The following is a 25,371-nucleotide window of genomic DNA, read 5'->3' on the forward strand; positions in this document are numbered from 1 at the left end:
TCTAAACCTGTTTATTAAGGTGAAGCTGCTTTGAAATAAGCTGTATTGTCTGTATTGTATAAACTAAAGAAATAACTGGGTCTTGACTTTTGGTTTTGGTTTGCAATCAGTGGCTTTATTCCCAGAATGTTCTGAGTAGTTTTGAAGTATTTAGAAGCACAACAGTTTCAGCTGCAGTCCGATGATGTAATGATGGGGTCCTTTTTAGGGACCAGCAGAAGCTGGCTGAGTGGACAGTCAGTTGTGGCCAGAGCCTGTGATAGCCAATTGACCGCTAAGCTGCCAGAGAGTCTGTCTGAAGGAGAATGGTGTGAGCAGCACCCTCATTTTGTCTGTCTCTGAAGAGATGGACATGACAGATTGGAGGCTGAGAGTCCAGACTTCACACACTGTTTGCAGTCTGTTTTACATTAGAAGGAGAGTGTGAAATTCAAAAAGCATGTTCACAGGATTTCTGATAGTACATGAAACCACCTACACAATAGAATTAACTATTGTAGTTTGACCAACCAAATCTAATATACATTCTTTAAATCACATAGAGAATTAATAAAATAAATGAGGAAGTTCCTGCTAAATGAAAGTCTAAATCTAATGAAAATTCCTCTGAGTTGAATACATTTAAACACCATTTGATGCCTGGCAGCACTACGACTTACTAGCTTAATCTTGTGGTTTTGGTCTGGTTTGTTAAAAACAAAAAACAAAAAAACAAAAAACAGCTTTTGTTGTTTCAGATATAATAGCTCATTTCAAGATGGTTTAAGCAGATTGTTATAGCTGGTCTATACTGCTTGACCAGCACAATCCTCCATAAAGAACCTTGATATGGATTTTTCAACCAAAAAGGATCATTCTGTAAACATTTACTCCCCCTCATATTCCAAACATATATGATTTCCTTCCTTCTGTGGAACGAACATGTCAGCTCTTGTTTGTTCATACAGTTAAAGTCAGTGGGCCATTTTGAATTTGGGCATGAGTATATATAGGTTGACCATTGTTTTACATTTACATTTAGTAGTATTCAAAGCAGTTTATAAATGAGGAATACAACAAGTGATTCACCTTAAACAAGAAGCTATTCATCTCAAGGTTAAATATCCACTTAAATTTTGCTTAGAGCAGAACAGCTGATTCTTAATTTTATTTGTGTATTTCATCTGGATAAACTATTCCTTTAAAGGGATGGTAAAACACATTCTTTCGAAGGCTTGAGTGTGTTTGTAGGGTGCACTGTAACGTGTTCATGCTTTGTTTTTGTTTTTAAAAAATCATTAATCATTATTTTTCATATATTTTACCTTTATTCTACGCTGCTCTGTCCCTTCTTGTAAAAACGGTCTGATGTTTTCCGGGTTCTATGAAGACATGCAATGGACTCACATTGGTAAGCTGGCCAAACTGTGTTCTTATCTGCTAACCACCTAATGCACGTGTTTATTGATCAGTAAGTTATCACAGCCATTACGTGTTTTCAACACTGGCAGGGAGTCGGAGCCTGCGGGATTTACAACACAAGATCATCCACTTCACCTGATATATATAATGTGACATTACATGAGGGAACAGGGTAGAAAATGGTTGTGTTAGTTGATGGGTAAAGTTTTCACGGGCTGTGGCCGTCTTCGCCACCATTAAATGTTTAAACATTGACAGAGCCTGCTGGATTTACAACACAAGATCATCCACTTCTCCTAATAAAGGGTGAATTTAAGGTGATTGGGACACTTTTCCTAAGTCATCTAAATGCCAAAAGTGTCCCAATCACCTTGAATTCACCCTTTATTAGGAGAAGTGGATGATCTTATGGGATTGCGATTCCATTTTAATTTTGTGCAGGTTGGTGCAGGACATGGAGGAAATTAAATAGCAAATAGGTGATTAATCATTATTCCAAAATGGCACGGTTATTACTTGTAAAACATGGAAAATGCAATTACAAACAGACTTTGCTTTTCTATTTGGAATATGGCAGTCCTTGTGCGTTTGCATAAACGAAAATCCAAACAGAAATGTGCAATTTGCAATTAAGTTTGGATTGTCACATTTTATGCATCCACAAATTGAAAACGCAATTGCAAATACAATTTGCAATTCCTTTTGAAAATAGTCTGCAATATCCTTTCATACTCCAGCTTACTATTCCACAGCAATAAAAAATAGCCTTATCCCCCTTATGTAATATTCTCGGAGCAGGGGTTTATGTAAATATTGGAGCTGCTGATGTCAGCTACCCTGGAGGAAAAGGCTGTGCTTCCCTACCGGCCGTTTGCTGTAGTCCTTAGAAATTCATTTCTTTAAAAGCAAATATCTCCCTTTGCTTTATACTTTGAATGTTGTAAACTTGCAGATGTTGTTTATGCTCAAACAGCAACATTACACACTAGCTAAAGTTAGAAAAGTGAAATCGTGTTTTATCACCCCTTTAAGCAGGTATGACAGCTAGTTTGTTGGTTTACCAACTTAAGGTAACCAGAATGCACGGGTTGCCATAGCCATTCACCATTACTACATTTTTTTTGGATGAAAGCTGTTTTTCACTTAACTCAAATGGACAGCCTGGTTATTGGACTGACTGACTTAGTCTGGATGTTGATGTCCAAGGGTTTAGTTTTGAAAGAGTATGACTTATGACTTGACTAAAGCTTGTTTGCTTAGTAACTCTTTGGCTAATTTATTGTCAAATGAAGGAGCTAGAAGAAACTTATTTTTATTTATACTTATTTTAGAAATTTTATTTCTTTCATATAGTGCAGTGATTTTTAAATGAAGTGTGTCTGAGAAAGGAATTGTGCGAGATGTTCTGCTGCCCTAATTATCTCTCAGCACTCGTTTCACTGTCTTTGCCGGGAGCTCTCGATTGCTTAACTAGTGAACTCTAATATGAAAACAGCAGATCGCCACTACTTATAGAGTTCTGCACCATTAGAGCTCCTTCCATTAAACTATAGTCCTGTTAGCTGCATGTATTCTCCTCCAGTCCTGAAGAAAGTAGGAATCCTTGTGCTTCCCATCCAAGAACAAGAAATGGTCTTGTTTTTGTTTGTTTACATTTAGATTTTTTATTTCTCCAGAACAGCCTCTGTTAGATGGCCATGACCAATTACCAGTATATTTTTAATCTCTCTTTATTTCTCCTTTCCTTCTCTCTCTCTTGTGTTTATGGTCTGCCAGGGCAGCAGTAAAATCTGATGGGGTGTGAAATTAAAATGTGTATCACATTTTGAAGCATCATTTGATGTCCTCTGTGTGGACGTGTACTCTCCCCTCTAGGAAAATAGCACGGCCTTTACAAATTAGCACAGAATGACAAATAGAGACATCACACACACACACACACACACACACACACACACCAGTCATTTTCACTGTAAGGTATCTGTACTTTTACTCAAGTACAGTTTCCAGGTACTCTTAACACCTCTGACACATTTAATAATAAATTATTGTAATGATATATATATACACTTTCTATTTATTTTTTCTACATTGATCATTTTCAGAAATGTTTATTGGGCAACAAATTAGCATATTGGAAGGTTTTTTTAAGGATAATGTGACACTAAAGACTGGAGTAATAATAATGAGTAATTATAATGAAAATTTGTCATCGAAAATTATTTATTTATTTATTTATTTTACAATGAAAACATTCCACATAGTTATTTTTCTCTTTTGTACCGAATGGATCTATTAAATACAGTCTTACTGAGTATAAGATACTACTTTAATTAATTAATAATAATAATAATAAAAATCATACTGACCCCAAACTGTAGCGAATGTATCTCAAAGTCTGTCATCAACCTATATTCACTGAAAATCTTGCTGTCAAATTCAAACAGTAAGGAGACACACAAAGCGATTGGTGTTTGCTGCCATTAATGTCAGACATTTTTCTATAAATTATTAATTCTTTATTTGATCATAAAATGGTTGTTCATTTTTGTTCATTGACAAAGACCAAAAAAACCTCTCAGAAACTTGTGGAAACCTGCTGCGCTCCAAAACAGAGCTTCTCAAATGTTTCCGCTAGTGCCTTGTTTACAGTGCCCATGGTCTATTTGATCTTTTTTTCTTCTTTTTTTCACTTGCTTGTCAAATGCTCATATTGCTTTAAAGAGAGCAGAATGACACAGATAATCATCAGAGAGAAAGAGAGAAGATGGCTGATTTATAGAGCTGTTACTCCAGTGAAGAGGAAGCAGCTGACGGGAGGAGGAGCAGTGCTGTGCGACTGCAGGTGTGTAGATGTCTTCTGGCACTACATTACAGCTGCACTTGCTGACCTCCAGCACTGATCCCAGACCTGCTCAGATGAGAAAACTTTGGAGTGCTGACCTCAGATCTCTGATGAGCAAGGAAATGTTCAACAAAGACATTATTCTGAACCTAGATATTCAGGTACCTAGTTGGTATTGAAGAGGACAGTCCACATGACAATTCAATGTGCTTTTCCTTCTTCAGTGGAGAGCTGTTTGGCAGTGAATTTATTCTTCTCCTTTACATACACTAAAGGTGACTGAATAAGATGATCTGCAATAAGGACTTAAATTTCAGTTTGTTCCTCGCATACAGCATCAATATATTTCAGGAACCATGAGGACAACTGTTATGTCATTGATTCACCTTAAGGCCGCATGTCCACCAACATTTTTTTAGTCAGCTGAAAACGCCAGGCGCTCTGCTGAAAATGCCTAGCTGTGGGCACTTCAGAGCATTGAGACTTTTTGCTTGCTATAATACAGAATCTCTGCGGAGGTGTTACTAGTATCTCATTTCATTTGTTTCTATATTAATTCTATATAAAATGTTGATACAATGTAAAGTATTTGCTCTGGCTCTTGTTTTAAATGATTTTGTTTCTGTTATTATGCTTGTTGTCATCTTTTGATGTTGTACAAGCAGAATGTGGTGGTTGGTCGGTGTTGTATTTATCACGCCCATCCTTCACTGTGATTGGACAGCTTGGTAAAAAGTGACAGTGAGCTCTACGTTGTACTCCAAGTTCTTCAATTCTCGGCGACTGGAAAAAAAAAACGCAGAACGCTCAGCGCTTGTTTGTGAAACAGGCTCTCAGTGCCTCGTTACGCTCATAGCGTTCTAAAAATGCAGCACTCCCATTGAAAATAACTGGAAAAATACGCCACCCATGTGAAAAGCGCTCTTGTGGGGTCACTTTCCAGTCGCTTTCCAGTGACTCTGTTTAATACAGGTTAAAATGACATGAGCTTGAGTAAAAGATAAGAGAACTTTCATTGCTCAGTGAACTGTTCCTTTGTGAGTCTATGAAATGTTCTTATGCAGAGAGCAGATTGATTGAGTGACTATCTGCATCTGTTACAGCACTGCAGTGCCTAACTTCAGTATCTCCCGTGTGTGTGTGTGTGTGTGTGTGTGTGTGTGTGTGTGTGTGTGTGTGTGTGTGTGTGTGTGTGTGTGTGTGTGTGTGTGTGTGTGTGTGTGTGTGTGTGTGTGTGTGTGTGTGCGGCATAGAATGGCAACTGTAAATGCTTAACGAGTAATGTTTGTAACACAACAAAGTATACAAACGTACATATTAAGGTTGTGTTAACAACCTCAATGGTGCATCGGAACTTGGGAAGGAATCATCTGACAAAAACTCTAGTAAAATCACTACACACATATACAGAGAAACAGGAGCTGTGTGTTTGGGATATGGCTTGAGCAGCACTGCATAAAGTAATAATGCTGCAGATCTGGGACTTTCATCCTGATTTTGATATTAGATGTTTCTGTGTTCTCCCATGATAAATTCTTTGTTTGTGTTTATTGAGGTCTAATTAGATTTGCCAGTGTTAGTTGATGTTAATTGATAGGTCAGGCAGGACTAATTGGAACTTGCTAAAGATTCCCCAGAGAGTGTATGTGTGTGACTAAGTTTGAGATGATTAGATCTTATAACACAATTGTGTATTTTCAGCACGCAATGACTCTTAAAAAAATGAGAGAGACAATGAGAGAAATTCTGAAGGGACAAATGCGACTCTGCTTTGTTGAAAGACACTGCTTTGTGTGTGTGTGTGTGTGTGTGTGTGTGTGTGTGTGTGTGTGTGTGTGTGTGTGTGTGTGTGTGTGTGTGTGTGTGTGTGTGCGCGTGCGCGTGCGTGCGTGCGTGTAATAACACATAACCTAAGCTTAACCCATGTCGTTACCTAACATTACTTAGTACTTTAATGGGTAGGTACACTGTAAGTACATTGAAAGTACACACACTGTAAAATTAAGTATAACCGTAGTTCTTCTAGCCTATTTTGACATTATTCACCATCTGAGTGACCTCAGCCTTCTGGAACGTCTGCTCAACAAACATTAACATACTCACATATTTCTGCAAATTTTTATTTGATCATGTGAAATGGTTCAAGCTGTATTTTTATTTGTGGTGAAAGCCGGTCAGTCAGTGTTGTGAAGCAATTTTAGACATGATTAGGTGATTGGATCTGTTTTTCAATCTTTACAGTAATTGTATGTTTGACATTCATAAATACAGAGTAAAAATTACAAATTAGATTTGTTAATTGGTTCTTTGACATGATTTGTTGTGGCTTTCTTTGCGTGTTTATGCATAAGAGTGGTATATTTACAGAAGTTTTGAGAGGCGTCCACTGTGAACCATTGACTGCTTACTTAGTAATCGTATTATTAATTTTCATTGAAACATTTAGGCATTTGAATGCAAGTGTCATTCTGGTACTTCAGTGGTACTGATCTGTGTCCCTTTATGAGTTAGTTCTTTAAGTTGATCCTGTTTTTTACATTTACATTTATGCATTTAGCAGACGCTTTTATCCAAAGCGACTTACAACTCAGGAGCACAGGAAGCGATCCGTCAAGAAAAGGCAAAGAAACGCAAAAAGTGCCCTAAATACCAAGATTTGTACACTTCTCAGAGTAGCAAAAACTAGAAAAGGGAAGAAGAAAAGAGAAGTAGAGGGGAGATTTTTTATTTATTTATTTTATGTAAGATTAAGTGCTCATGGAAGAGATGAGTTTTTACCTGTCTTTTGAATGAAGCGAGTGATTCTGTCGTGCGTATGGAGGATGGAAGATCGTTCCACCAACCAGGAACAATGAAAGAAAAAGTCCTGGAGAGAGATTTCATGCCTCTCTGTGATGGTACCACAAGCCTTCGCTCATTAGCTGAGCGAAGGCTTCTGGTGGGGGTGTAGGCTCGTAGGAGTGAGTCGAAGTAAGCGTGTGGAAGATCCATAAGCAAGAGCTTTGAATTTGATCCGGGCAGCGAGTGGTAGCCAATGCAGAGAGATGAATAGTGGTGTGACATGAGCCCTTTTGGGCTCATTGAATACAAGACATGCCGCAGCATTCTGGATAATTAGTAACGGTTTAATTGCACAAGATGGAAGTCCCGTCAGAAGCGCATTGCAATAGTCAAGTCTAGAAATGACCAGGGCTTGGACAAGAAGCTGTGTTGCATGCTCTGTAAGGAACGGTCTGATTTTCCTGATGTTGTGTAATGCAAACCTGCATGACCGAGCTGTCTTTGAGATGTGGTCTTTGAAGGACAGCTGGTCATCAAAGATTACTCCAAGATTTCTGACCGACCCTGAAGGAGTAATCAGAGATGAACCTAGCTGGATGGTAAAATCGTGTTTTATGGTCGGATTAGCAGGGAAAACAAGCAGCTCAGTCTTTGCTAGATTGAGCTGCAGGTGATGTTTTTTCATCCATGCCGAGATGTCCGCCAGACAGCTTGAGATTCATGCAGCTACTGTGGGATCATCTGGTTGAAAGGAGAGGTAGAGCTGTGTGTCATCAGCATAGCAATGATATGAGAGGCCATGTGCCTGAATGATGGGTCCCAATGATGTAGTGTAAATGGAGAAGAGGAGAGGTCCAAACACTGAGCCCTGAGGAACCCCCGTGGTCAGTTGGTGCTTTGGATACCTCTCCTCTCCAGGCAACCTTAAAAGACCTACCTGTGAGATAGGACTCAAACCAGTGGAGTGGAGTCCCTGTGATGCCCAGTGATGAGAGGGTGGACAGAAGAATCTGATGATTCACAGTGTCAAAGGCAGCAGACAGATCAAGGAGGATGAGAACTGATGATTTGGAAGCAGCTTTTGCCATCCGCAGGGACAGGTGTCAAAGTGAACATCTTTCTTTTTCAGCTCTTCTTCAGTGTAGACAAACATTAGAATGTTGACAGTGTTTATTTGGGCTTAGCTGTGTCTAATCCCCATGGTGATGCATCTGAGATAGATGGATCACAGGCGGGTGTGTGTGGATTATCACCTCAGCTGGCCAGGAGATCGTTCAGGCATCTGGCCCAGCATCCCTGTCCTTGAGCCTCTCACCTCCGTCTGAGCCGCCGCCACAGTTTATTGACGGACACTCATTAGATTTGTGTGTGTGCGTGTGTGCGTGTGTGCGTGTGTGTGTGCGTGTGTGTGTGTGTGTGTGTGTGTGTTCGAGAGAGAAGCAGACATGAATCAATGTGGTGTCTGGATGCAGCATGCACTAGCGGTCACTCTAACTGACATTCATCAAAAGAGGAGAAAGAGCAGGAGGGAAAAAAGGAAAATATATTGGCTGGTGGAGAGAGTATCGAGAGAAAAATAAAACTCACGACTTCCTTCAAACTAGTCTAGTAATGTTTTTATCTTTTATTCTGGTGCTTCTCATCTGATTTTACTTCATGATTTTCACATCACACAAGACATTAAGTGCATTTTAATTCAAGTCTTCTTTTTGTTTTCCAAAAAATCTAAATAGTTTTGTCTAATTTTCATGTGAAAATACATGTAGAGATATATCCAGCCTGAGGTGTCCAGGAATGGTTTAATCCTCAGCAGGCATTATGTCCTAATGGTTTGACCCATCCAGTTGTTATTTGCAGCTTTTAAACAAGCTGATGGGACCAGCCATCCCCTTAGCCCCTGCTCCAATTTGACAGGATTCTGAAATACACTCTTCTTATAAACATTCCTCTTAGCTATGAGCAGATTATTTTGAGGAAGAGGCTGAGGATTTGAGGAAGGGTTTCTATGCATGGCCTTTAATATATGTAATGCAGCATCAGCAGATAACTGGAGCTCACATCTCCATTGCTAAGGAGATATCCAGTAATACTGCATCCGCATTCATCACAGGCATCCTGCCTGGGATGATATGGGGAGCAAGTAATTGCATTGAATATCTGCTCAGTACAAAGGCATTCCCTGCACAGCTGAAAGTTTTAATACACTCCAACCAGTTCCCCTGTGCTCTCCCGTAGTGCAGTCAGAGACTCAGAGGTGTTTTACATTACTCAGGTCTAACCTCATGTCGACTTCTGACATTCTTTAGAGCAGAACCGTCTCTTGGATGATATTATTCATCACTGGAGATCCCCAGGGTTCTATTCTAGGCCCACTAAAGTTGGAACGCAGACTCAACACACACACACTCAAGGGAAACCTTTCACAATGAATTTGCCTTTTCTTTGCTTTTCTTCTGATGAGAGTCCTAGCAGAACTGTGTGCTTGTTCATATTCATCGTTGAATGGGATATGTCCAGCACAATAGGAAATTGAATAGCAATTCTGGTTTTGTAGGCAGGCTTCCTTCAGAATCTGTGAATGAGAATCTTGTCGATTGTGTGCTTTTAAAGAGCATTCAGCCACTGTATTGTGCTTCTGTCACGTCACATACAATGGAAAAGGGTGCGAGGACTCAAGTGCAGAAAATGATATATTTATTTATAACAAATAAAACATAAACTCAAAACAAAACCCACGAGGGGGAAAAACACATAATAGAATAATAAAATATAAACTTAAACAAACCAACAGAATCACGGGGAGGACGGAAGACGCAGACATTACACAAGGATCCAACACAGACTGACAAACACAAGGAGCTTATAAAGGGAAGAAATCAAGAGGGAACAGGTGGGAGAAATCAACACTAATCAGATTGTTATCTGGGGGGAGGGATCAGATCGTATTCCGGTGGTTACGATCTGCCTACGAGGGGGAGGGATCAGACAATGATAGAAGCACAAAGGCCATACTGACAAAACCCACATGTGCACACAAGACAGGACAGGCATGTGACATTACCCCCTCCTTAAGGAGCGGCTACCAGACGCTCCACTAGGGACGGGAGGGACAGAGCAGGGCGGGACTGGAGGGACAGACCAGGGAGGCACGGGAGGGACAGACCAGGGGGGCACGGGAGGGACAGACCAGGGGGGCACGGGAGGGACTGACCAGGGGGGCACGGGAGGGACTGACCAGGGGGGCACGGGAGGGACTGACCAGGGGGGCACGGGAGGGACTGACCAGGGGGGCACGGGAGGGACTGACCAGGGGGGCACGGGAGGGACAGACAAGGGCGGGACAGGCGGGACAGACCAGGGCGGGACAGGAGGAACAGGGGAAACAGAGAAGGAAGGAACAAACAAGGGAAGGGTCAACAAGGAGGGAATAGGGAAAACAAAATTTTCAGGAGGCCATGGTGGCCCACAAAGTTCAGGCACCCAGGGCGGCGTGGTCAGAGCAGGGTGCTGGTTTTGCACGGGCAGGCCAGTGCGCCGGGGCGGCGCAGTCAGAGCAGGACGCCTCAGCGGCGCAGGGAGAGCAGGGCGCCTCAGCGGCGCACGGAGAGCAGGACGCCTCAGCGGCGCACGGAGAGCAGGACGCCTGGGAGGCGCGGTGAGAGCTGGACGCCTGGGAGACGCGGTGAGAGCTGGACGCCTGGGAGGCGCGGTGAGAGCAGGGCGCCTGGGAGGCGCGGTGAGAGCAGGGCGCCTGGGAGGCGCGGTGAGAGCAGGGCGCCTGGGAGGCATCTCCTGCCCAGCAGCGTCCACCGGAACAGAGTCCACCGGCATAGGGACAACCGGAACTGGGACCACCGGAACACGATCCACCGGCACAGGGACCACTGGAACACGATCCACCGGCACAGGGACCACCGGAACACGATCCACCGGCACAGGGACCACCGGAACACGATCCACCGGCACAGGGACCACCGGAACTGGGACCACCGGAACACGATCCACCGGCACCGGGACCACCGGAACACGATCCACCGGCACAGGGACCACCGGAACACGATCCACCGGCACAGGGACAACCGGCACAGGGACCACCGGAACACGATCCACCGGCACAGGGACCACCGGAACACGATCCACCGGCACAGGGACAACCGGCACAGGGACCACCAGAACACGATCCACCGGCACAGGGACCACCGGAACACGATCCACCGGCACAGGGACACCCGGAACACGATCCACCGGCACAGGGACACCCGGAACACGATCCGCCAGCATTGGGACCACTGGAACACGATCCTCCGGCACTGGGACCACCGGAATACGATCCGCCAGCATTGGGACCACCAGAACACGATCCGCCGGCAGTGGGACCACCGGAACACGATCCGCCGGCAGTGGGACCACCGGAACATGATCCACCGGCAGTGGGACCACCGGAACACGATCCGCCGGCAGTGGGACCACCGGAACACGATCCGCCGGCAGTGGGACCACCGGCACAGGGACCACTGGAACTGGGACCACCGGAACAGGCACGGAGGGAGACTTCCTTCTCCTCCTCCGTTTCAGGACCACTGGAACACGATCCGCCGGTACTGGGACCACCGGAGTACGATCCACCGGAATCGGGACCACCGGAACACGATCCGCCGGTACTGGGACCACCGGCACAGGGACCACTGGAACTGGGACCACAAGAACAGGCACGGAGGGAGCCTTCCTTCTCCTCCTCCTCTTAGAGACCACCGGAGCTTGGGCCACTGGAACTGGGGCCACTGGAACAGGAACCACCGGAGCTATCCAGCCCCTGGTCCTAGAGGGACTGGAGTCCAGCTGTTCCACAAACTCCCACAAGTCCGGGGTTCCCATTCTCTCAACCTCCATGGGGCTGAGAGGCATGTCCAGGCAGAGGTTAAACACCTCTGCCTTCTCTGTCTCATTGAGGTACAGGTGATGCACCTCAATAAGGAATTGGCAGGCGAACTCTCTTACACCCGCCCCCTGTTGACGGATGTATTTAGAGTTCACCTGCCGCATCACCTGTACGTGCCTGGTTAGCTCCATAGTTCAAAGAGCAAACAAACAAAGATAAACAATCCTCTTGCTGAGTCCTCTACGTTTGGATCCTTCTGTCACGTCACATACAATGGAAAAGGGTGCGAGGACTCAAGTGCAGAAAATGATATATTTATTTATAACAAATAAAACATAAACTCAAAACAAAACCCACGAGGGGGAAAAACACATAATAGAATAATAAAATATAAACTTAAACAAACCAACAGAATCACGGGGAGGACGGAAGACGCAGACATTACACAAGGATCCAACACAGACTGACAAACACAAGGAGCTTATAAAGGGAAGAAATCAAGAGGGAACAGGTGGGAGAAATCAACACTAATCAGATTGTTATCTGGGGGGAGGGATCAGATCGTATTCCGGTGGTTACGATCTGCCTACGAGGGGGAGGGATCAGACAATGATAGAAGCACAAAGGCCATACTGACAAAACCCACATGTGCACACAAGACAGGACAGGCATGTGACAGCTAGTAGTACAAGTTATCTCGTATACTGTTGCCACAAAAAAGTTTTGAGCTTGTTATGGTCATGTGGGAGTCAGAAGGCTTCTGACTTCTCCCTTGATAGCCCAAGGATCAGAAATTGAGGGAGGTAGTGCTTGAATCTGAGGGTCTGAGGGCATCTGAGGGTGGCGGTACATGATCCCACTCTGGTAAAGCACAATGACGACCTTTCCATTCAGACACTCACACACAGTCATACTCGGCAGAGGAAGACACCATCTGGAAGCTGATTTACATTGAGAAACACACGTCACTATAAGGAAATACATGGTCACTGCAGTTTCTTTAAATGTCTTAAATTCAGTTGTTTAAACGCTATAAATGTAAGCACTCCATGCTTAAAGGTAAAATGCAGCACTGTTGCTCATTCTACAGGTTCATGTTTTCAGAGCGGTTCACAATCAATGAATGGTGCCAAAATATATATTTTTTATCTTCTGTTGATGAATTATGACAATGTTTATAATATGGTGCAAACGCTATATTTCTGACATCCATAAGTGCCATCTACTGTCAGATAGTAAAATAGCATTTTCACATATTATAAGGTGAGCTTTCAGGCTTGCGCTGACGGGAGACATCAGCCCATTACTGTGTGCATTATAGATGAACCTTTAATGTGCCAACACATTAGAGAGGACACAGCTTCCACTTACAACCATTTTACCCTTTGAGTCTCTGATGTGTCCTCTGATGTGAAGTTGTGCTTAAATCTCTTGCCATTTTCGAGTGCAACTGCCCTCTATCAACGTCCTGTCAGAATGATGAAGATGGATGACATCTGGACGGCACACATTCACTCATATTACATCACACGGTCAGCTTCCATCCAAGCATTCTCGTGCTCCAGCGATTGTGATGATTTAACACCATTGATGCATAAAATCATAAAACCATAAACTCGGTTCTGTCAGTTCCTCTGCTGTTGTCACAGTAATGATCTTTTTCTTTTGAGTTGCAATTAGTGCAGGTTATGTTGAATATGATTGGATTGGGTCTTTATTTCTGTTGATCCACCCATGATTGTCAATGAGCGTAAGTGCTTTGTGTGGCTTTCAGTAGTGGAATAAAGAAACATGGAAGTAGAGAACAAAGCTATTGAATTCTTGTGTTTTGCATGAACACAGATCCAGAGATGCTCTGTAACATGCTTTAGACAGGTCACATGCAAAAGGCGGTAGGATTGAGATATTAAGGAGTGAGATATTTTCAGCTCTTTCTGGTATTTATCTGTAATTCTCTTTCCTTTCACAGGAGCTGAAGAAGGCCCATGATTTCCATGCCTCTGTGGCATCCTCTGCGCTCAAGGGATGGTCATGGGGATTTGATGGTGATGGACTCAAACTGCTCTCTTTCGGACTTGCTCTGGCTGCCATAATCATGTTTTTTGTGATTGAGCTCCATTGACACTGTAAATTCTAGTGTCAGACAATGCTGAAGTGTGCAGTAACCCAAGGACTGAAACCGGTGGTCGAATGCTAATGTCTTTTGTTTAAAGGTCAAGTAAATGTAATTTATCCCAGGTGGTTGAGGTATTTTTTCCCTCTGCTGATTAAAGACTCCAATTTTAAGGTTCATTTTAAAGACAGAAACCTTTTTTACTTTAAAGTGACAGCAACCGTTGTGATGTTTTAGAATAGGTTGCTTTCTCTCTCTCTTCTTTTTTTTGTTTTGTTTGTAGAAATCGAAGCCTCTTTGCCTGTGAACAAGGACAGCTTGAAAGAGTCTTTGGCTTTCTGTTCACTTTCAGTCCCAGCAGTTATTCATTTTCAGGCCAGGTGTCTCGCTGTTGGCTTTGGGCAAAGAGCAACAGACTCTTCAAATCTTTGTTCCTAACATAAAGCACGTCTAATAAATGAGACTCCACACACTCTCCTGTCTCCTGGGTTGTATTTCTGGAATGTTTTCTCAGGGATTCTGGCATGAGGAGGTCAGCCACTTTATTTTGTGCACTTGTGAAGCTACAGTGTGTTTATGACCTCAGTTATAATACCGTGTTTCATGGTGTTTCTCTCATAAGCAATCCTACATAGTCATTTTTCCTACATGTTACAAATACCCTCAAACTGCACTAATGCCTTTATGTATTTATGGTTCAGTCTGTAATATACAGATGCATGATGTTGACAGTTCCTCACCACAGGAACAGTTGTGTTTTATGTTTATGCATTCTTCAAACATTTCTGCAACAGAGGCTTTGTCAAAACATCTCAAATGAGCTTGTAGGTCATGCCTGGGATGTAGCGTTAAACCCCATCGGCACCACACAGATTCCCAGCCTAGTCTTCCTTCTGAAATATCCCACTCTGCGGTCTTATTACGGTCTGTGTCTTCAGATGAGCCACGCTGAGACAGCTGAGGGATCCGTGCAGGCATTTTGGAGTCAGCTCTGTCTACACAAGTGTGTGGAGTGACAGGACATGCAAGACCTTAAGTAAGCAGGGATCCCTGGGCACGTTTCAGTGTAGAATGAAGCCGTAGCGGAGTTGACGCCAGTCCACTGGGATGTAGTCAACACTCCTTGTGTTTGCTCGGCATGAGGGTAGATGTGCTCTCACAACACTCCCTGGAGGAACTTCTGCCTCCATGGAGAACACTAACCGTCCAGATGAGAAGAGACTGCAGTAACCTAGACACCATGGAAATGCCTGGGAAAGAAGCAGCGTCTGTCTTTCTGAGTGTGGGGATGGCCATCAAAGGCCATAATTTTTTTTTTTTTTCTTCCTCAGGGACACTGGATTGTTTTGAGACACTAAAAAAAAAAATCTCCTGTTTGTTCTCATTTCAAAATGCAATTAGGGTTATAATCTTAATTCATTGAAATTGTATTATTATTATTATTATTATTATTATTATTATTATTATTATTATTATTATTATTATTATTATTATGTTCATTAGTCTTACCTGTCTTACAATGACTCAACTTACTCTAATACAACTCAAATGACTTTTTGATTTCAGGGAATGTGGGTGTTGAAAATACAGTAATCCAATTGTCAAATGTCTATAGAGTCCTGCAGGGGTACTGTAAATTTTTTTTTTTGTTTTGTTTTTTTTTTGGTCAACCTAGAAGTAAGCATTTTATCAAATCTGGTTCTATCATCCTGAAGTGAATTTTTGTGTCTTACTTTAAATGCCAAAAATAGGTCTGTGGTTACCATGCTTTATGCTGACAGCATACAATATGTCAGTAATGCTCTTAGTTACTAACAACCTTTCTAAATATAGCTACAGAGGTAGTAGGGGACATTAAACATTACACTGGTACAACAGGTAAACTCATCTACTCAGTAGTCTGCTTTCATAGCCATCTTGTATTGATAATCACACTCTTGCATACTATTCTAACTCATGCTTTTAATTAAAATTTTAAATTAAGACTGAAAATTGTTGGAAGCAGGGCAGGACTGGTAATCTGGCATACCGGGCATTTTACTGGTGGGCCGACGCACTAACTGATAAGTTATTGATTTATTTATTTTTTGCCACTAACTGGCCCATCATGCAGCGACCGTGGCCCATTGGTTTGTCTTCTGAATTGACAGGCCAAAAGGCGAATATCCGCACAGCGCAGCTGCGGATGAACGTACTCTGCATTTATGCTGCTCTATGAACGACACTGACTTTGAATTTTGTTTTATACAATCGTGTGATATGGGAACATTACAAGTTTCTGTGGTGAATCAGCTGAAAACAGCCGCTAGCATGTACTTAAATACATGACGATGTAAAGTGGAAAACGGCAATACACTCAACTACAAACGTTTCACTTTAGCACAACCACAATTTACCTTGCAGCTACTAACGTATTTATTAAACGTATTTATTAAAAATGTTGCTAATAATATTGAAGAATATAAATCACTTTTATATAGGGGCTATATTCGTATTTTCTACAGATGTTTAAAAAAATTAAATTACATATATATGTTTATTTATATGTTTCATATATTTTAGAAACCATATAGCCATGGTAATGAGTAACATGGTGTTACCTGTGACTACCATGATCTTACAGTTAAATTAAACTGGCCTACAGTTAAACTACAGTCACTAAAACAGCTTTAAAACCAGGATCCCATGAATTAAGGAAAGCTTTATAAACTTTTTTTTAATAGATCTAATGAAATGAGAACCTCGTGAAAGATAGTTATCAGTGTCTTACATAAATTAGGTGTTAACTCTAAAACTCTAAAAATATGATGTTTTTAAAGGGGTAGTTCAACCCAAAAATGTTATCGTTTATTAACCTAATGTCATTCCAAACCTAAATTAATTTATTTCTGTGTAACATAAAATAAAATAATTTGAGTCTGTTTTTTGTTCATACAATATTCAACTGGTAGCATAAACAAAATGGCTTAGTTGCTAACATTCTTCAAAATATCTTCTTTTGTTTCACAGAAGTCATACAGGTTTGGAAGGACACGAGAGTGAATAAAGGATGACAGCATTTATAAGCAGTACATTTACTTTACTGCATCCTAGCTCAAAATCATCAGTGCTTTACTGTCAAGTACATTTCTGTGGCAAAAATGTAAGTTTATCATCTGCATTTGCAGTAAATTTGATAATATCCTTGATTTGTCCCTGTCCTAGTTTTTATTTTATTTTATTCATTTACTCAAATTTAAGGCCCTAACCCCAGCAAAAACATTCATGGGGAACTCATGGGCCGGATAGGCTGGGTTTGCCTGGGCCGTATTTTAGCCTCAGTCCAGCCTTTGTTGGAAGCTTAATGGTGGTGACGAAGTCATATGAATGGTGTAGTTTATTTATAGCCTGCATTTAGCTTTTTTATTTTTACACATTTATTTAGGCTTCAAAATTCATGAGTTGTGTTCTTTTATTAATTAAAGAATCATACAGTTGTGTTGGTCACAGCATATTTTCTGCAATTATCCAAAAGCCAATGAAGGAAATCCAATCGGGTTTTGTCAAAGGAGCAGGGTGATGCAAACTTACAAGATGGCCTACAAAAGTACACCAACACAGCTGTACTCTATTTAATCCTTATTTAAGGCTGCTGTCATAGGTGATGAAGCAACTCGAAAATCTTGTCAATGCCCACTTCACACCATCAGTTTCCTGTGTACTTTCAAGGTGAGTCCAAGTAATATGCAATTTTTTAAATTGGTTGTTGGAAGCCATTTCCCATTGACAAATTGTCAAGAAGTGTTCAACAGTTAAACAACAGGGAATGTAGTTTATAGTGGTTATGCAGTCATACATGAATACAGTCATCTTTGATATTGGCAGCTCCAGCACAGCATTGATGAGCATCAACAGAAGCTTTTCCATTTTTGATCTTTCACACAGTAGTTTTACTTACAAATTTGTGAGTTTAATCCTTCTCAATGACACTACTGCATTTGAGACTTCCATGCACAATTCTAAGTAGTTTTACTCTCTCTGTGTGTTTGTGGCGACTCCTGCATCCACTTGTGCTTCTGGGAAGATCTCCAGTCTTTCATTGTGCTGTTTAATTGGCAGCCTCACAGATGAACTTGTTTCTGAGAAGACTAGAGGGCACGAGAGCTCTGATTGGCAGGTTGATGCCGGCGTGTGTGTGAATATCGAAACTGCATTTGTCTACGGTAAACACTGCCAAAGGGGAGTTGTTCAGCTCAGACAGGACAGAGGACTCCAACTACCGCTCCAATGAAGGTGCACATGCATATGCATAAACCATTAGTTCTGCTGTCGAATAGAGGCTCTGCTCTCGGTATGACCCATAATTCCGTGCATGAGTGCTGCCAGCTCACTCTTTATTGGAGGTGTTGAAAGTTCAGTCCCACAAATAGCTTTGTGAGGAGAGCTGCTATCAGCCTGAGGCATATTCTATGCATAAACACACAGGTCTGCATGGTTTTATGTATGGTCTTTTTTTCTTTGCTTTTTTTTCTTCTTTTGTGCTTATTAAAGTATGATATTGAATCATTCAACAGCTAGCAGTGTGACCACTCTCTTGTATGCCTGTTTTTGAATACTATGGAGAAATGTTCACTTTCTATTTCATTTCAGGATATTTTGCTTGAGGTTGTTGATAGGCCATGAGTCACAATTGTGCATTTTATCAAACAATATATTTAGTCATCAGAAATGTTAAACACATACAAACAATGATTTAAGGAATTTAGTGGAAATAAAATAGATTTTACGGACCCACTTTATATTAGGTGGCCTTAACTACTAACATTGTAATTAATCATTTGATACAATGCACTTATTGTGTACATACATGTTTTTACATTGTACTTACATTTTTTAAAATACCTACATGTAATTACGTCTGTAATTAATTTATGTAGTTACATTTGTAATTACACAGTTGGCACTTCCCTTACACCTAACCCTACCCTTAAACTGACCCATACCACCACACCTGTCCCTAACTCTACCCGTATCTACCTCAATATCAGCAAAAGTGCTTTGCAATACAATTTGAACACAGTAAGTACATTGTACTTATTTTTGATGTAAGTACTTAAGGCCACTTAATATAAAGTGGGGCCGATTTTACAATAATCATCAGCATTTCAACACAGTTCATGACAAATTATAATGAAAATATATTCAGTCTATATGACTGATGAGACACTCTGTTACTGTTGTAACTGGAAAGTGAGAATCTTGTGGGTTAATTGAAATCTTGACTTTCAATGCTTTGTTTCTACCCTCAATCACATCTCTGTTATCTGCATAGTGCCCTTTGTAATCATCAGTATAAAAAATGACCCTCTATGAGACCAATACTCTATTTGTCAGAATGAAAGGGTCCATTTTTATCAGGATTCAAAACCTTCAGGACTGTTTGAAAGCCACTTTGCGAGTGGTATGTTTCTTAAATCCCATTAAGAGTCTGACCATTTCCAGACTGCTTCTGTCACATTGTTTGCTTAGTCAAACCCATAAGAGCTGGCACGGATTTTCAAGGAAGTGTTGACTGTATGTAGTGCCTTTTCATTTGTTCTCCTAGCTGGGTGGCCCTTGTGTCTTGGATTGGAGTGTCTCGCTGCTTTATCTAATCTCCACACACTTCTTGCATTGCATGCTGGGAGTTCAGGAGCAATTGTGACAGAGAGTGCTTTCTGTTTAGTAACTTGGTCACTTGCCAGAATTGCTTCTGTTAAGGCTTATGCCTTTGACTTTGAGCGATTGAGGGTATTTGAATACGTTGGGGAGGGACCTAAATAAATATTTAGTCTGTCAACAATGTTGTTCATAACCGCTCTGAGTGACGCACACCTGAACATCCAAACATAAGAGAAACAACTGCTTTTTTCATCACTTAAAGCTACTTTAAGCATCTTTTGTCAAATCATCTTCAGAAGCCAACCGAAGGCACAAAACCTTTCCAGCCACATGCAAATTCAGGCCAGCACCATGTATGAGACAGCAACACATTGACATCTGCTTCTAGGCCATATTCTTGTGACCTCCAATGACTTGAGGGATAATTGCATTTATGTTGTCAATGATGGTATGGCATGTCCGAAAAAAACTTTAATCTGGATAGAGTCACAATTCTGCAGTTAAGTGTCACCTATGAATTATGTGTGAATTCCTTCACACATTCATCCAGGCCTTTTGCCACAGAATCCTTGCTCAAGCTCGGCGAATTAATTTGGTCTCTCATCATTTTGTGTGCACTGACCTGTAAATGGATGTCGTGGTGATGTCATTTAATCAAGTTGCTCATCTGCAGTGTCTCCAGCATTTATTATGTAGCAGTGTCTTTCCGTCCCTGTTTGCACAATGAATGATGACAGTGGAAATTGTCCCCATCACTTGAACTTCCTCTGAGCACCAGGACCTTTGACACAAGCACTTCAAATCCAAAGCAATTATTCTCCCTGCTTGCCAGTCTTATCAGATATTCTCATCACTACAGGAGAGTTAGGTAGAAGGAAATAATAACACATCGATACATCAGTGGAGTGGAGTGTAGGGGAGACTGGGAAAGTAACATTTACCACATTTGCTTTCTTTTGAAATAAGAAAACATGTATGTGACAAAAACATCTGTGCCATTAACAAAAAGGGAATTAAATGTCTAGATCAGCAGTTCTCAACCTGAGAGACAGACTTCCAAGGGTGCCTGATGATGATGATTTCAAATATTTTAAAACTGGATAAAACAAGCTGAAACTAAAACTCATGCTATTTCTTATTTTAATTCATTCCATCTACAACTCTTTTTTTGTTGTTGCCAGGATTCCCACAGCTGTGTAAAAAATGTACCCCCCCCCCCCAAAATAAATAAATAAATAAATAAAATAAAGTATGACAAATGTTAAAGTGGTGATGAATTGAGAAATCAACTTTCCCTTGAGCTTTTGATAAAAGGTCATGGTAATATAAGATTATCCTGTAAGTTTCAGAGCTGAAAACTTTTTAGACATAGAAAAGCTTTTATAGACACCAAGCCCAGAAAACGATCGTGTGCTTCATCCTTACGTCATCGCGTGAGGAAACACCGCCTCTACAGAACGTGTAATTCAATAACCCCGCCCACCGAACCCATGGAGCTGATCGGCTAACTAGCCAGCAGCAATAACAATGTGGTATCTTCTAAGATAGCAAGATATTGTGGAAGAACACAGTCGCTGCATAAGCTTCCTTTTGGATTATAATATTAGGAATGTGTGATACTTCATTTATTTTTAATGAAGTTCCAGATCACGTGGGAAAGACATGTATGTGTGTTCGCTTCATTTATTTGCGGAATCGTTTGTAAAGAAGTCTCAGGTGCTGGATTTGCAGACACAGTGTTGTGCCTTCTATTTTGGATCTGACAGGAATGGTGCAACACACTTACTGTATGTGAGTAAAACGTCTTTGTTATATGTAGTAATAGTTGTCCGGGGGCTGTGTGCTTTCCAGATGGGCTACCAAAACGTATTTTTTGTAACACAAGAGGACACAAATGTATATAATGACATGGGTATAGGTATTTCAAGGAGAGGGTGACTTATGAGGACATTGGCCATGTCCCCACTTTTCAAAATGCATATAAATCATATAGAATTATGTTTTTTTTAGAAAGTAAAAATGCAGAATGTTTTCTGTGACTGGGTAGGTTTAGAGGTAGGGACAGTGTAATGGGATAGAAAATACGGTTTGTACAGTATAAAACCAATTACGCCTATGGAATGTCCCTGTATGTCACAAAAACAAGTGTGTGTGTGCGTGCGTGTGCGTGCGTGCGTGTGCGGTTTGTGCTTATTTTGACCGAACTTGCTGGTCATGTAATACAAAAATAACATTCCAATCAATCGCAGGTGGATGAGAAATAAATCATTGTGTTTGCATGCTAAAGACGTTTATGAGCCCTGTTTTCGAGATAATCTTTGCAGTTGCCTCTTTCAAAATAACCTCTCCCTCATGTGAACATAGATATGACAGCGGAGCTGAAGCTCATTAAATATGCAAATCTTCTCCAATCCTAGCTGTGGGAGTTTACTTCCCAGTCTCCATTGCGGCACGCCCATCAAAACTCAACGTTCAGAAGACAGCCTCAAAACCTGTGTAGAAAATAGCTTAATACTTATTAGTTATGATGTTTTTGAATGTAAAAACCCCACAAACATCATTAGTTGACCTCAGAAAAAAAGCCAGTTCATGACACCTTTAATGGTACCGATCCTCAATCCGATTTTTGACTACATCGTGTTAGTTCATTGCCGCTCTGATTAAGCCTGGTTTCTCCCAAGGTTTTTTTTTCCTCCATTCTGTCACCTGACAAATTTTGGTCCCTTGCCACTGTCACCTCCGGCTTGCTTAGGTGGGACACCTAATATTCAAAAACATTTCTGCAGAACTGTTTTATAGATTACATTTATTAATTTAATAATTGATGATCAGAACTGAATCAACAATACACTTACTTTAGCTGAACAATGACACTATTTTCTTTTAGAGCTGCTGTAAAGCCAAAATGAACTGTTTGCATAATTGAATTATTTTCCTGTCACAACTGTAAAGCTGCTTAAATAAACAATCTGTATTATATAAAGTGCTATATAAATAAAGGTGACTTGACTCAAACGAGGAAGCCTTATTTTAAAAGTACCGTAATGTTCTGAATTTTAGACAGACCCCTTTTTTTCCCAAGACCTACCTTCTGGAAGGTAGGTCTTGTCTTTTAAAGAAAATAATGAAAATTATTTTTAATATAGCATATTTTAGATTTTTGCATTTAAACTATGGTAAATAGTGGTAAAATGTACCATCAATCCTATTCAGAATTTTGTAGATTTCACCATACTGATTTTGTACTACTTTATTTACAGTGACAGATGCTGGCATGTCAAAAAAACAGGTGTTTGCATTACTCATCTGATCCATATGATTTTTCCCCTTAGGCTGATCACGTAGCGCTGAAAAGACAGCAGTCTTTAGTCCATTTGCAACATCAAAACGGCCTCTTTGAGGATATTGATAGGCAAGTGCATCAGTACGTAGCCGAAATGAGAAATCATGGGCCTCGATGGTGGGTAAGGTCAGCTCTTTAGTGATATCCAGTACCTTCAGCTGTGGGCAACACAGTATATTTTTATAATAGATAGATGCACTTTTTTTTGGCTTAAAATTTTAGTATGCCATTAACTGCCTTTATAATTCTTGGATTAGCCAGGACTCTGATTGTGTTTGCCTAAAAGAAGAATGTTATATACACCTAGGATGGCTTGAGGATTAGGACATTTTTGGGTGAACTATGCCTTTAAACTCTTGACTCATTTGACTCAAACTCAACATGTACCTCTTTCTGTTACACAGATTATTCACAAGCTATTAGCTCCACCATGCACGCTAAACACAGGTGAGTCGAAAAATGGTCTGTTTGAAGTGATCAGAGAGATGACCAACAATAGACAAATGCAGCCCAAGAGCGAAGTTGTGTTTATCCACTGTGAAAGTGAGCCATCTAATTACGTCTGACGTACGGCCCCACAGCGCTCAGCCCTACATCCACATCTGCCCTAATGACCGACAACTTCCACTAATTGAAGATAAGTTACACTATTTGGAGTGGTGTAATGATGTTACTGAGCCATAATTGGGCACAAAATGAAATGAATGTGGATAGTGAGTGATGGTTATTCTCCTCTGCAACCAGCTGAGTGCTGCTAATTACCTTTGTCCTCTACTGCTCAGCCTGTGTTTAATTTACCAAACAGTTTTGCTACTAATCAAAAGATGAATGAGCAATTTAGCTTTAAGATGTAATCAAGAAACTATCCTGTGTACCGGCTGAAGCTTCAGGTTTGTTGTCCCAGGAGTGTCTTAAAATTTCATTCGTTTGAGAACCAATGAAGAAACCAAACACCTCTTTTTGAAAATCCCCATAAAGGATCTCGGGTCCAACATGTGTATGTATGTATGTATGTATGTATGTATTTGTACACTGTTAAACCTGGCTGTAGATTTCTCGGTAAATAACTGTAAAATCATCAGTATTTAGCTTTAACATCATTGGAAGGCATTTTACTATAATATGAGGTGAGGTTTTGCTGCACTAATAATAAACCACAGTACATTACTTTCAGCGCCCATGAAGGGAAATAGCTGTAACATTTACTGGTAAATTACTGGTCTACATTCCCATGATGCATTACGTCATCGTTTTTTTTTTTTTTTTTTTTTTTTCAAACTGTTTACATCTTCAGTCAGAAAACAAGGATTAATGCCTTAACACACATATACGCATACAAGCATGCATGCATGTGAGCCCACAAATACATACACAAGGGCTGGATGTCTGAGCCTAAACGAGCAGGTGTCACCTTTTTTCCTGGAGTAACTGCATTTATCAGCAATTGAACTCTTGTTGATAAACAACTTGTTTTATCATTACTTTCATTTTTCTTAGTTAGTCAGGATTTGCCACAATGTACAGATGCAAACTTTGCAATTTGCCTTTTCACCAACTAACTTTTTTTATACAAAACAACTCCAACATAGGGCAAATTTCTTTCCAAAGAAAACTTCAACCCGAATGTCAGTGGAAAATGATCTACATCTACCAGTCACACCAACGCTCATCATGCATGGAAAGTAATATATCATAAAGAATTATTGTGTTTGGGTAGTTTTTATGGTGAGAAGAAATTTAGAAGGCATAGGCACTAACAACATTCAACATCACACCTTCAATATCCAGCTTCAGACTCATGAACCTATCTGACGCTCTCTTTACCTTCATAACGTTCTTTACAAACTCATCCTTCAACTTCTCTTTCTGCCTACGGACATGCTTTCCTCCTTTCCTTCTTTGACTATATATATATATATATATATATATATATATATATATATATAGGCCCTTTTATGAAAAAAATCTGTAGTGCTGTGTATTCAAATGTCTTCATTAAAAGAGCACATTTAGCTGTTTAGTGAAGATGATTGTTGTAGCCTACATGGCCAATTTAGGCCCTGGGGTCTAACTGCTGCTTGAATGGCAGTTTGGAAATGTAATGGTGATGAAATATTTAATAACTCTCCATAATTAAGGTAGTTGCTAGATTATCAAAGGATGAAGTTAAAACTATTATCATGTAAATTACATCTCTACAATTGTTTGATATACCGAGGGAGGCGAGTCTCCTTGGCAATGCATTTTTTTTTTCAATAATAACTGCTGAAAGTGAAATACTTAATGGATATTGCCTTTTTTAACCAACAGAGGCAAACATTTTTACCTCCCCTTGTCTGTCCTTTTTTCCACTATAGTTAGCGCTACAA

The 25,371-nt window shown here is 40.7% G+C and overlaps 1 protein-coding gene across 1 annotated transcript in view; it reads left to right on the top strand.

The window, feature by feature from the left end:
• The window catches only part of cdkal1 (CDK5 regulatory subunit associated protein 1-like 1), a 394,373-nt gene extending 379,879 nt beyond the window's left edge, over positions 1-14,494 (top strand). The window contains exon 15 of the mRNA XM_067449825.1: positions 13,876-14,494. Coding sequence (XP_067305926.1) covers positions 13,876-14,028 — 153 coding nt within the window. The 3' untranslated portion in view covers positions 14,029-14,494. The remainder of the gene's footprint in view (positions 1-13,875) is intronic.
• The last annotated feature ends 10,877 nt before the right edge of the window (positions 14,495-25,371 follow it).

The sequence above is a fragment of the Pseudorasbora parva genome, chromosome 7 (genome assembly GCF_024679245.1).
Source record: "Pseudorasbora parva isolate DD20220531a chromosome 7, ASM2467924v1, whole genome shotgun sequence".
NCBI lineage: Eukaryota > Metazoa > Chordata > Actinopteri > Cypriniformes > Gobionidae > Pseudorasbora > Pseudorasbora parva.